This window comes from Gymnodraco acuticeps, unplaced genomic scaffold (assembly GCF_902827175.1).
Source record: "Gymnodraco acuticeps unplaced genomic scaffold, fGymAcu1.1, whole genome shotgun sequence".
Taxonomy (NCBI): domain Eukaryota; kingdom Metazoa; phylum Chordata; class Actinopteri; order Perciformes; family Bathydraconidae; genus Gymnodraco; species Gymnodraco acuticeps.
In genome coordinates this window covers 1323369-1335997 of record NW_022990037.1, presented here as the reverse complement: position 1 = coordinate 1335997, position 12629 = coordinate 1323369, and the positions used below count along the sequence as shown (strand labels likewise).

The 12629-nt window shown below is 38.2% G+C and overlaps 1 protein-coding gene and 1 long non-coding RNA gene across 3 annotated transcripts; one reads left to right on the top strand and one right to left on the bottom strand.

Moving 5' to 3' along the window:
- Window positions 1-46: 46 nt before the first annotated feature.
- On the bottom strand, window positions 47-694 carry LOC117545382. Its single transcript, XR_004568826.1, has 3 exons — window positions 544-694; window positions 162-327; window positions 47-75 (listed from the first exon to the last, which is right to left on the bottom strand). It is a non-coding gene; the product is annotated as an uncharacterized LOC117545382 (long non-coding RNA).
- A 2735-nt stretch (window positions 695-3429) lies between these two features.
- LOC117545394 (zymogen granule membrane protein 16-like) lies at window positions 3430-10907 on the top strand. 2 transcript variants are annotated; one of them, XM_034215149.1, is made up of 5 exons: window positions 3430-3483; window positions 7343-7380; window positions 7457-7509; window positions 7600-7720; window positions 8314-10907. In XM_034215149.1, the coding sequence occupies exons 3-5, from the start codon at window positions 7458-7460 to the stop codon at window positions 8633-8635; spliced, it is 495 nt and encodes a 164-aa protein (XP_034071040.1). In that variant the 5' UTR covers window positions 3430-3483; window positions 7343-7380; window position 7457; the 3' UTR covers window positions 8636-10907. The 2 variants fall into 2 exon arrangements, with proteins under 2 accessions (XP_034071040.1, XP_034071039.1); XM_034215148.1 differs by lacking the exon at window positions 3430-3483 and adding an exon at window positions 7065-7236.
- The last annotated feature ends 1722 nt before the right edge of the window (window positions 10908-12629 follow it).

Sequence of the window (12629 nt, the reverse complement as noted above, 5' to 3'; positions counted from 1 at the left end):
GGTTTTTTGCAGCATTTTTGTACTTCTGGGAACATTTCTGATAAATGGTCCCTGTTCCATGGCGTCCAAGGTCACCTAACCAAACAGTAAACATGCCTTATTATTTTATATTACATTACATTAACAAGCAGCTATAGAAAGACGTGCAAAATAAAACTTACCCAAGAGTAGGCCAGACCACAGACCAGCCAGGGGCAGAAAGTACTTAAGCAAGGAAGGGATGAAAGTCGGGCAGAAGTACATGTTGTCATCACCAGATTTCTCAATAACTGTTTGGGTTATTAAGTCCTCAAAATGCTGTTTGAAGGGCGTAGGTCCGATATCATTCTAGAAAAAACAATCCACAAATAACTTTAGTTGCATTGCATTGAGCTTGGGGTAATATAAAAATATGTAAACCATGTTAATATTTTTCATTGTTTCTGGTCACACTGCCTCTGTCCTCTTTTCTGTGCTGTGTTGTACTTGAAGTTAAACAAATCATTTGTAATGATATTTTTGAGCTATGAAACAACTTCCAACATTCACATAATTATTACATACCACACAGTCTTCCACAATGGTTGAATCGTCCAAGTTTGACTGCGCTGAATTTGTCAGTAGTCCTTGGAGATTTTCAAAATGTTTTCCAACATTTCTGTCACTGTGGGAGCTGGAGAATACCACCACAGCACTGGTGACAACTTCATCCAGCTCGGACATTGTGGTGGCATTTATTAGGCAAGGCAAGGCAAGGCAAGGCAAGGCAAGTTTATATAGCACTTTTCAACACAAGGCAATTCAAAGTGCTTTACAAAAAATGAAAGACATTAAGAAAATGGCATTTAAAATCAGTCATTAAAAAGAAAAGCTAATAAAATAAACATTAAAAGAAAAAATACATGGATAAAAGTTACAGTGCAGTTTAAGATGTGAATAGTTCAATTAAAAGCAGCGTAGTAGTTTTGGTAGTAGTCCAAGTAGTACTGAATCCAACAGTACCAATTACATTAAGAACTTATTGCACAAAATCATTTTATCTCTCATCAAAGATGGCAGAAAACATGCATTATTGTACTCAGGGGTGGAGTTTGACAAAGGATTACTCAAAAAGTGCACAGTAAAAGTACTTGATTGTACTTGTGCTTCTAGTCCAAGTAGTACTGAATCCAACAGTACCAATTTCATTAAGAACTTATTGCACAAAATCATTTTATCTCTCATCAAAGATGGCAGAAAACCTGCATTATTGTACTCAGGGGTGGAGTTTGACAAAGGATTACTCAAAAAGGTACACAGTAAAAGTACTTGATTGTAATTTTGGTAGTAGTCCAAGTAGTACTGAATCCAACAGTACCAATTACATTAAGAACGTATTGCACAAAATCATTTTATCTCTCATCAGAGATGGCAGAAAACATGCATTATTGTACTCAGGGGTGGAGTTTGACAAAGGATTACTCAAAAAGTACACAGTAAAAGTACTTGATTGTACTTGTGCTTCTAGTCCAAGTAGTACTGAGTTCAACAGTATCAATTTCACTAAGAACTTATTGCAAAAAAATCCTTTTATCTCATCAAAGAGGGCAGAAAACATGCATTATTGTACTCAGGGGTGGAGTTTGACAAAGGATTACTCAAAAGGTACACAGTAATAGTACTTGATTGTACTTTTGGTAGTAGTCCAAGTAACACTGAATCCAACAGTTCCAATTACATTAAGAACTTATTGCACAAAATCATTTTATCTCTCATCAAAGATGGCAGAAAACATGCATTATTGTACTCAGGGGTGGAGTTTGACAAAGGATTACTCAAAAAGTACACAGTAAAAGTACTTGATTGTACTTTTGGTAGTAGTCCAAGTAACACTGAATCCAACAGTTCCAATTACATTAAGAACTTATTGCACAAAATCATTTTATCTCTCATCAAAGATGGCAGAAAACATGCATTATTGTACTCAGGGGTGGAGTTTGACAAAGGATTACTCAAAAGGTACACAGTAAAAGTCCTTGATTGTACTTTTGGTAGTAGTCCAAGTAGTACTGAATCCAACAGTACCAATTACCTTAAGAACTTATTGCACAAAATCATTTTATCTCTCATCAAAGAGGGCAGAAAACATGCATTATTGTACTCAGGGGTGGAGTTTGACAAAGGATTACTCAAAAGGTACACAGTAAAAGTACTTGATTGTACTTTTGGTAGTAGTCCAAGTAGTACTGAGTTCAACAGTATCAATTTCACTAAGAACTTATTGCAAAAAATCCTTTTATCTCTCATCAAAGAGGGCAGAAAACATGCATTATTGTACTCTGGAGGGGAGTTTGACAGGGGATTACTCAAAAGTACACAGTAAAAGTACTTGATTGTACTTGTGGTAGTAGTCTAACAAGTAGTGAGTCCAACAGTATCACTTTTATTAAGGATGTATCGCTAAAAAATCATTTTATCTCATCAAATATAGCAGAAGTTGCATGATTTTGTTCTCAGGAGGGGAATTTGCGAGTATTACCCAGAAAAAAGACAGTAAAAGTACTTCATTTTATTGTACTGAGTCAAACAGTGTTTTTTTTTTTAAGAACTCATGGTAAAAATCATTTGTATCGCATGAAGCAGAAAAAACATGCATTCTTTTACTCTTGCGTTAGTGCCGCTTCTCAGCGATTACCGTAAAGGCGCTATAAATCGCGCACTCAAAAAATGAAGAACTGCTCATTTGACCAAGCAAATTTGAGAGACGGCTGAGTTGACCGCAGTGGTCTGGGTAGAGTTCTTCAGAAGTGACGTGGCAACTCTACCGTGCAGTCAGATCGTGGCTGCTGTGACTTGTGATGTGAATTCTCCGGCCGAAGCTCCAAATAAACCATCAGTCGGTGACTCCCACTGCATTGCTACACAGAAGTTTCCCTTACAATGATCCAAAACAAGAGCATACTTGGCACACATAGCCGCGGGAAGTAGGGGTGCTGGGGGTGCTGCAGCACCCCCTGTTGGCGAGTGGTGTACATTTGAAAAACTGAGTGACCACCTAAATAAAAATGATTAAACTACATAAAATAGTTATGATTTTACTTAAAATAAAATTAGCTGTATACAGTAGCATATAATAGTCATAGTATATATTTGTATATATCAGGTGGCTTGAATTTATTTTCCAAATAAATAAAATCCGAGTCATCTAGGTCATAGGTCGTGGGAGAGTGACGTAATTGACGCGACACACACACTGCAGAGTGACAACTTTATAGAATGGCGCAAAAAAGGATTTTGGATTTTTTTCTCCAACAAACAACCCAATAAAAAGAGTGGACCACCAGCTACTCCTCAGCCCACCACCTCTACAACTAGAGTAATATGACACAGAAGAGACTGACACATCTGACTTTAATGCATGTCCATAGTAACATTTTGGACAATGTGGATGTATCTGCTCTAATGAGGGTCTTCATTAGTGCCACCCCAGGCTACATTTGGAGTTTTGTGAAGCCCCAACACAAGGTAAGACGATATTTTTCCTTTAATGCTGCTGCCGCTGTGCAGTGTTTTGCCTTGTCAATCAGTTAAAATTGAATTCATAGTTTTATTAATATTGTAAATAATATTTTCTGACTATTTGTAATGTTATGTAGGTTTGTAAGACCCATAGTTAGCATGTGGGCATGTGCAGCTGTTGCTAAGGTCTATAATGGTTTATTAAAGTTAAGGCGAGACACCCCAGGTGAATAGGGTAATTTCTCCAGTTAATTACCTACAATAAGGCAATTGTTTCTTATATTACAAGTTTTCTGAATATGCAAATTAGTCATTATCTCATTAAATTTGCGCATATTTTAACACATTTGAGGAACCGAAATCTGAACTTTGGATAAAGCCAGGTTCAAAATTATCGTTTCATTTTGTAGTCATATTAGCATCTAAGATTTTCACAGAAGGGATTTTGGATATCTCTTTTTATCACTCCATAAATCAGAAAATACTGTCAACAGCCCTAAAATATCAATTTTCGCCATGTTTCTAGGTATAACATCTTATATAATTCAGGCTATGAATGATCTATGAACAAACCCTTCTGTAAAAGCCTTCATAATATTGATAGGAATATAACTGGAAGTTTTGGTGTCTCTACGTGCAACTGAAGTGGACATTTCGAACTCAGAGTAGGAGAAAAAACTCATTTTGAGAAAAGGACCTTTAAAGATTGCAGTGAGGCGCTAGCTAAACCCTCCTGTTCTTTGGATGACAGCTTGCTTATCGAAGCACTCCGTGAAGGTATTTCATGTTCGGGGTCATTTGTGTTTTGTATAACCTTGCTTCGTGCAAGTGACAATTGTTGTTGTCTTCTCTGTGAACGTTTTTTTCGCCGTTCCTTTGCCATTTTGAGATTTACATTTCTAGCGGAAAGCTAACCAGGAAGTGTTTTAGCACATCACGTGACGCATCTGAACGAATCACGTTGTCAGAAGTTGACACCAGCCAATGAGATTTCGTTTCTTGGTTTAAGACCCTTTTGTACTTTCACGATTGGTTGCTGATACAAAGGAAATGACCATATTTGGATCTGATGAGATTGTGCAGGAGAGACTCAGCTTTCCAACGATGACATGGTGCAAACAGCGGTCGCGGTACTTTATGTTACGTTAGAATGCTAACTTTTGGTGAATTTAGGAGAAATATACAGACGCAAATAGACCAACTATAGTAAAATGAACACTTAAATGTGTATTTTGTACGTTTTACTTCCAAAAGCCTGAAAGAAAACATGTTATGGAATCAAAATAGTACAACATCTCAAAATTGACCAGTGCATGAAAAACGATGTTTTTGCCTGCCGTGTCTCGCCTTTAACAAACAATGTATGCGGCTCGTATCGCTGACAGCTGGGCCCGGCTGGGCCTTTTTTTTTTAAGCCTCTCCCTCCTCACTTTTGGCAGCACCCCCTGAGCAAAATGACTTCCCGCGGCTATGTTGGCACATATCATATTTACACCTAGATTATGAAGATGTTGACTGGAAGGAATTACTTGACGAACCGCCAACAAAAATACCCACGCACCTCCCTCACTGTCTGATACGTCATAACTCGGCAAGGACCAATAAACTGTTCAGGATTTGTTTCTGAATGCAGTTGCACTATAAATGATCGTATCCACTCCAAATGTAGATATTAGGAGAGTAGCTGCACACATGCTGAGGCTTCATTTGCTGTAATGCACACTTGAACGGCAAGTATCATTTTTTGAATTCCAAAAAAAAAATGCTCCATGTTTTTAGGCTGTAAACTTTAACTGTTATGTAAGCCAACTAGACAGACAGTTTATCACTCTTCCTCCTGTACATTAGCAGATAAAAGGCATCACATACTTGAATGAATGGTAAATAAAGAATGCTGGAAATAACTGCATCTCCATTTAGGCCGCAAGGTGAACCTCGAAAAAGTCCTTTAGAAAAGAAATCCCGCTCCACAGAAGTGAAACTACACAATCTTTAGTTCATAAAAAAGAACGATTCATGCTTATCCACCAAAAAAAATTTCGTCGCTAAAATTCCTCTAGTTTCTTCAAGTTTTGTTTTTTTCCCCTCTAGCTTGCGCCGGACTGAAACTGTCTTTTCACTGACATCTCTCCACCTGCACTAGTGGCCGTATCAAAGCCGTGATTGGTCAGATGTCGATTCATTGCAACGGTGTCGGGTTACAGACGTGCTCCCCTTATGGGCATAGATATGTCTCATAATTATTTGTGTGAACATAAAAATAATTTGTGTGTAAATATGTGATTTGTAAATGTAAAACAACATCCACAAATGCATTTAAAAGATTTGCAAATACATTTGCAAGTGTAAAACGGATCTGCAAATACGCTAAATATGTTCACAAATAAAAAAAAGATCTGTGAATATCTCTTTAACATTTACACCTTTCGATCAGGCATTTGTGAATCCATTTTGTATTTGTGGACCAAAAATGCGCTTGCGGATCTCAAATCTCTGTTCACGGATCTCAAATCTCTGTTCGCGGATCGTCTTTTTACACACACGGAATTTTGAGACATATTTTCCGCCGGTCTCGGCTAAAATCTACTCGTGTCACTCGGTTATTTTCGGAAACCACGTGATGGCCTGCTGTTGACGACATTTCTGCATGATTTCAAAGTAAGAGCATGATGGTTTGTTTAATGCTCTGTTTTTGTATTATAATGAACAGCGGAACGTTAGATGCATTCTTTATCACCATTACCCTGACCTAAATACGGTGCTTTTCTACAGATTACTTTATTACTGCACTGGTAAGGTACAATTAGGCCGATTAATAAGATGTGAAGTGCTTTGTAACTTCGACCCGCTTGACTGAATACACAACAAACAATGAAGAAAGAGTTTTATCTGGGCTGCTTCGCTGCCAGCTGCTCCCCCGGGACCCGAAAGTGGCGTATAGCCTGCACTTCAACATCAACGAAAGTGCTCGATATATGCTATATTGAACCAATAACACAAACTAACTGTATCACTATAACATGATGATGATGGTGATGAAGAATGCATCTAACGTTCCGCTGTTCATTATAATACAAAAACAGAGCATTAAACAAACCATCATGCTCTTACTTTGAAATCATGCGGAAATGTCGTCAACAGCGGGCCATCACGTGGTTTCCGAAAATAACCGAGTGACACGAGTAGATTTTAGCCGAGACCGGCGGAAAATATGTCTCAAAATTCCGTGTGTGTAAAAAGACGATCCGCGAACAGAGATTTGAGATCCGTGAACAGAGATTTGAGAACCGCAAGCGCATTTTTGGTCCACAAATACAAAATGGATTCACAAATGCCTGATCGAAAGGTGTAAATGTTAAAGAGATATTCACAGATCTTTTTTTTATTTGTGAACATATTTAGCGTATTTGCAGATCCGTTTTACACTTGCAAATGTATTTGTGAGTTTGCAAATCTTTTAAATGCATTTGTGGATGTTGTTTTACATTTACAAATCACATATTTACACACAAATTATTTTTATGTTCACACAAATAATTATGAGACATATCTATGCCCATATCCCCTTGTCACCTCACTCTCGCGTGTCAGCCGGGGGTGCGCGGAGAACTGCGCACAGCAGCTGAGGCCCTCTGGGCGGGGCCCCCTGCGCAAGGCGGGGCCCCATGCAGCCTGCGTGATTGGCCTGTAGGGAGGGGCGGCCCTGAGTGTAGCTGCACACATGCTGAGGCTTCATTTGCTGTAATGCACACTTGAACGGCAAGTATCATTTTTTGAATTCCACTCATCACTAACCAAATGTATTATGTAAGTAAACAAGAATGACTGAACAGATGTATTTATATTTCTGTATTATCCACTACAGGTATCTTTTGATAATAGAAGAAACAACAAATCAGACAGGTGAGACTCCGTCTATAGTCAATAATTATTATTAACAACGAGATGCAGGGTAAATAACTCTTCTCTTTCTTTTCAGAATGCTTTTTCTTGCTATCTTCGCTGTTATTGCAGCCTCTGCTATAGCTGACCGTAAGTTTCCATGAGTACATTATCCTTCATGAATCAAATTTATAAGGATAATTCATGTTCATAATATGTTTGTCTGTCTCCTTGTTGCAGCTGAGACTCAGAGCTATTCCTACTCCCCTCCTGCGGGGTCAGGGAGTGGCTCTCCGTTCAGTATAATTGGGGAGGGAAGAATCACAGCTGTACGAGTGTGGGAGTCGTCCTACATACGAGGGTAAATGTTATAGATCATTATTTTGGTAGGACTGAAGAGCATTTTTTAAATTAAAAATAATGTAACACTGGGTAAAAGACACCATCAGATGTTATAGTTTTGATCCACTGGTTGCAGGTATTTATTGCAATAATATGACCACTAAACATTTGAAGTTCACTTATGAATTTGTTCCTGTTTAATTTACCAGATCAAACCTGATAACATAAGGTACTTGTACTTTTGTAATTTAAAAATGTAGTATTTTCCCATTTATGTTGCATATATTGTACTGCATCAATAACTAGCAACCATTGCAGATTTAGTTCAATGTTACAAAAAATAAAACAATTTTATTAAAGGTTAGGCAACTCAGTAGAATGTAAAGTAATTCAAATAAGTCACACTTTTGCCAAGTGCCATATTGAAGTAATGCATCAATAACTAAAATACGATCAATGTTTATTTTATATTATATTTGTATGATTCTGAAATGGAACATGCTGCATAATGAGTTTTTTTACCTGTGCTACTTTAAGTATGTTTTGATGTCGATGCTTTCGTACTTTGAATGCAGGACTTTAAACTGAGCATTGTTACACTTCATTCATCAGCTTCCAGTTCCGCTACGGCTTCACCTGGTCTTCAGTTTCGGGTACGACATCCGGCCAGCTACAGGAGAGGGAATTGTCTGGCGGTGAAGCCATCATTCAGATTTCTGGGATGTACAGTCACTACGTGCAGTCAGTGGTGTTCGTAACTAGCAAGGGCCGCCATTTTGAAGCAGGCCAGCCCTCAGGCACTTCCTTCAACATGTATCCCAGCCACAAGGGTGCCGAGCTGGTCCTCATCAGTGGCACTACCCATGGAGGAATCACCTCCATCGCAGCAATCTGGGGTCGAGTTGATACATCTGCTACTCACACTGATCACTGAGAAGTAGAGCTTGCCTGAGGAGATGCTACCATTTAACCAACAACTTGGCCAAACCTATGTATGAAAATTATGGTTTATTTCAGAATGTAATTCGTCTGTTCTGCGGTGCAACATTTTAACATCACAAATCTGCACATTTGCACTTTTGCTTGCTGAAGTGCTGTTCTTTATTTAGCTGGAAACATATTTTATAGTTAAATCTTTGTTCTGATGAATGTATGGAATGAGAGAACTTGACTATTCCTACTTAAACACTTTCAAATTATTTCCAAACACATATGAGCAACAACACAAATTCACATTATGTTGCTACTTATGCTAATTAAACAGCTGACATGCTCATAGCTTCTTGATTTCTATATATGTATGAGCATATACAGTACGTGTAATGAAGAAAAATGATTTCACAAACTCCTGCACCATATAAAAGCTTGATGAAATGTAACTTTAATTGTTTTTCCGGCATAGCATTTGTACACATGATGCTCTTGTCATTTTTTGAAAAATGTACTAGTTGATAAAAAAAGAACTCTGTAGCCTACATGAAAGCTGCTGACATATTGTGTTTTTCAATACTCATAGATACACACACATAGAGAAACAAACTCTATAATAATAATGACCTATAGCGTAATATAACAATATTTTCATATCAATTGACCATCAACCATCAATAGACTATCACGGGATAATAATATGTCTGTTTAATTGTAAGGGCAAAGTTGGCTACAGCAGTGTCTGATACACTATAAGGCGACACGTGTAAGTTGTAAAGATAATGCTAATTTCTAACACCAGTCCTTGATAGGCATTTATGGTTCAGATGTTACAGTGTAAAATCTTAAAAGAAGCACACTTATCTTTACAGATGATCCATTTGATTTCTGAAAAAGCTATAGTAGCTAATGTTCACAACATTATAAAAGTTCGTTTTAGCATGACTGCTATCTAGCTACTTCATGTTTAATGACCAATATATATATATCTCTACTACCCCAGGCATTGTCACAACAGGGAGCAGGGCACCCAAGAACCACTAAACAGATTATTGCTCTTCAGCAAATATTAGCATGCTAACACGCTTAACAAAACTAGCATGGTAAACAATATACCTTCTGAACATTAGCATGTTAGCATTTAATTCCTAACATTTTAACATGCTGACGTTGGCATAAGATCAAAGCTCATGTAGCTCAAAGCACCACTGCTTCAAATTACAACTCATTGTGCTATTTAAAGCCGTTAGCAGTGAACAGTGACACAGAAAACATAATTTAAATCCTATTTAACTACAAACACTCGCTACTCCAAAGAGCTCCTGTTTTCTTTTTTATCATACTCCTTTTGTTTCCATCTTCTTCATCAAACACTGTCATGACACCTGTCACATAAATCCAAACCAGGGACCTTTATCCTCCTTCATCTGGCTCCAGCAGGGCTCTCTGTTATCCTGTCGGTCCCTCTGCAGGGGACGAGGGTTTCCTCTCAGCCTCCTGGCCAGCCCTCTCTGACCCCTGTATTAAGTTAGCTTTAATTTGTTGTCCTTCCATCTTTATTTATCAAGGCCAAGTTGCATAGTCAAACATTAACATACAGCCTCTTTTCGGAAGGAAGTATTAGTGGATTACATAGTAGTTTACTTTTCCTGGGCCAGAACCGATTTGTGTGGCTGGCCTCTTTGTCGAGGTCAACATTGTAGGAAGGCAAGAACCCTCTGCACTTGGATCAAAACTGTAGCCTATTATCATTCCTCAAGAGCCATATGTTGAGCTGTTACACATTTTAGTATGATTATTATGAATATCTGACTCTTATACACTGGGATGTTGATCATGAGGGAAGTCTTAAAACAGGTTTAATAATCCTAATTCTGGGAATTGAAAAGAAAAGTGGTTTAAAGGTCAAAGATGTATTCGGGTAACAGTAACACAGGGGAAAATCTGTTGTCTGGAGATGCAAAATGGATGAAAGAGAAAGATGAAAGGAATATGAAAAGGTTAGAAAAGTGTCAAAATAACTATACTTTCACGGGAAGACTAGGGGTAGAGGAATGTGAGAATTGGGTTAGGGATATTGCCAAATATCTGGAATGTAACTACCAGAAACCTGCAGATCCACTGCAGCTCTTGTTCCCCTGTAATTATGTTGTATGATGTCCTTTTTGTTTTCTGTTGTTTTTCTGTGTAACCAATGTGCTGCAGGTCTACCTTGAAAAAGATCGTTGATCTCAATGGGATTTTACCTGGTTAAATAAAGGCTACAAACAAACAAACAAACTCTTACTACTTTTGAATCCAGACTGAAGACTTTTATTTTTGCCGCTGCTTTTAATTGAACTATTCACATGCGTTATTCATGTTTTATCTTTTAATGTTTCTAATGTGTTTTATGCTCTTAATGTTTTTCATTTTCGTAAAGCACTTTGAATTGCCTTGTGTTGCAAAGTTTGCCTCGCCTCGCCTCAATCATGACAAAAACAGCATTCAATATGTGCCAAGTCCCCCCGACCATAACTCTGGAGCTAATGTCATAACTCCACAAACAAGATAAACAAGTTTTACAAGTGCCGTATGATTCACTAACAAACACAGTGTGCTTTGCTGGCCCGGTTCCAGAACAAAATGACTAAGGTTAGAGGGGGTGCACCAGTAGTAGGCTTACGTTAGCTCAGGGTTGACAACTTTGGGTACCTGGCTGGAGTGAGATTTTGATATCATGGGTTTAATTACACATATGCGCACGAAATGACTGCTATCGTGTCAGCAGCGGGACCATAGCATATATATAGGATATATATACAATATTTACAAATACACAAAATTGGACACAGACTATAAAGGACACACAGTTTAATTCACTAATGAAAGTCAAACACATGTTTGTTTCCACTGTTTTATTGTGTGCATAGGCCTGTCGCGATAAGCAATTAATTGACTTATCGTACGATAAATAAAAATGAACTCGATAAATTGCCATTTACATGAGGATGTGACTAGCAGTTTGAAAGGATGTACTTGAATTATTATTATATATTATCATTATGTCAGTGGTCTAAAATGGTCATACAACGGTGCCGACAATATTATCGGTTATCGCAATAATTTCCGGGAAAATGTATCCAACAAAATTAATTATCGTGAGAGGCCTATACATGAAACACACACACACAAAGAAATCTACAGACTTACTCCAAACTGCCAAACATATTAATTAACACACATACATATACTAACACATAACACATATACATATACTCTTTGACTCTAATTTGGCCTAGTAGAACAATAAGCAGCAGACTTTTACTTTTTTTCATTTCTACTGGATCTTTGATCTGCGCATGCGCAATACGGGTCGGCAGTTGCGAGAGAGTATTTGTGTTGGGTAATCTATGGTAGGGCTAACCAGTGGCGGCGCCAGAGATTAAGGGGGTGCTGTGGGGTAGCTTTACGTTTCATAGAGGGTGCTCAAACTTTACCAGCGCTACAGTTGAATTTTCTACTGCAACACTCCCCACACACACACACAGTGCACCCTCAACTGTTACAATGAAGGCTCGATAATCAGCTCACGGCATATACTGTAGGTGTAAGCAGGGCTAAAGTGCTATTTTTACAAGTGGTGAGTGGACCTCACGTCCTCTAAGAGGGACCTCACCTCCTCTAATGGGGTCCGGGGGCATGCTTCCCCGGGAAGGTTTTTTTACATATTGAAGTTAAAAGCATCAATCTGGTGCACTTTGAGAGCAACGTGAAGAGATCTATGGATACATCTCTCAACACCCAGATGAAACAGAACTGTAAACAGATTTTCTATTTCTTTATAGATATTTTACAACTCCCCTTTTAAAACAAACCGTTTGAGACCCACTGAGATAACTAGACAACTATCTAAACACTGAGAGCCCTTTACTTCACCTGAGCTGAAGTTATCTGAGACTCTCAGTCTGACAGGAGAGAGTTCTCCCTCCACCTTGTTGTTAAAAAAGCTCCTTATA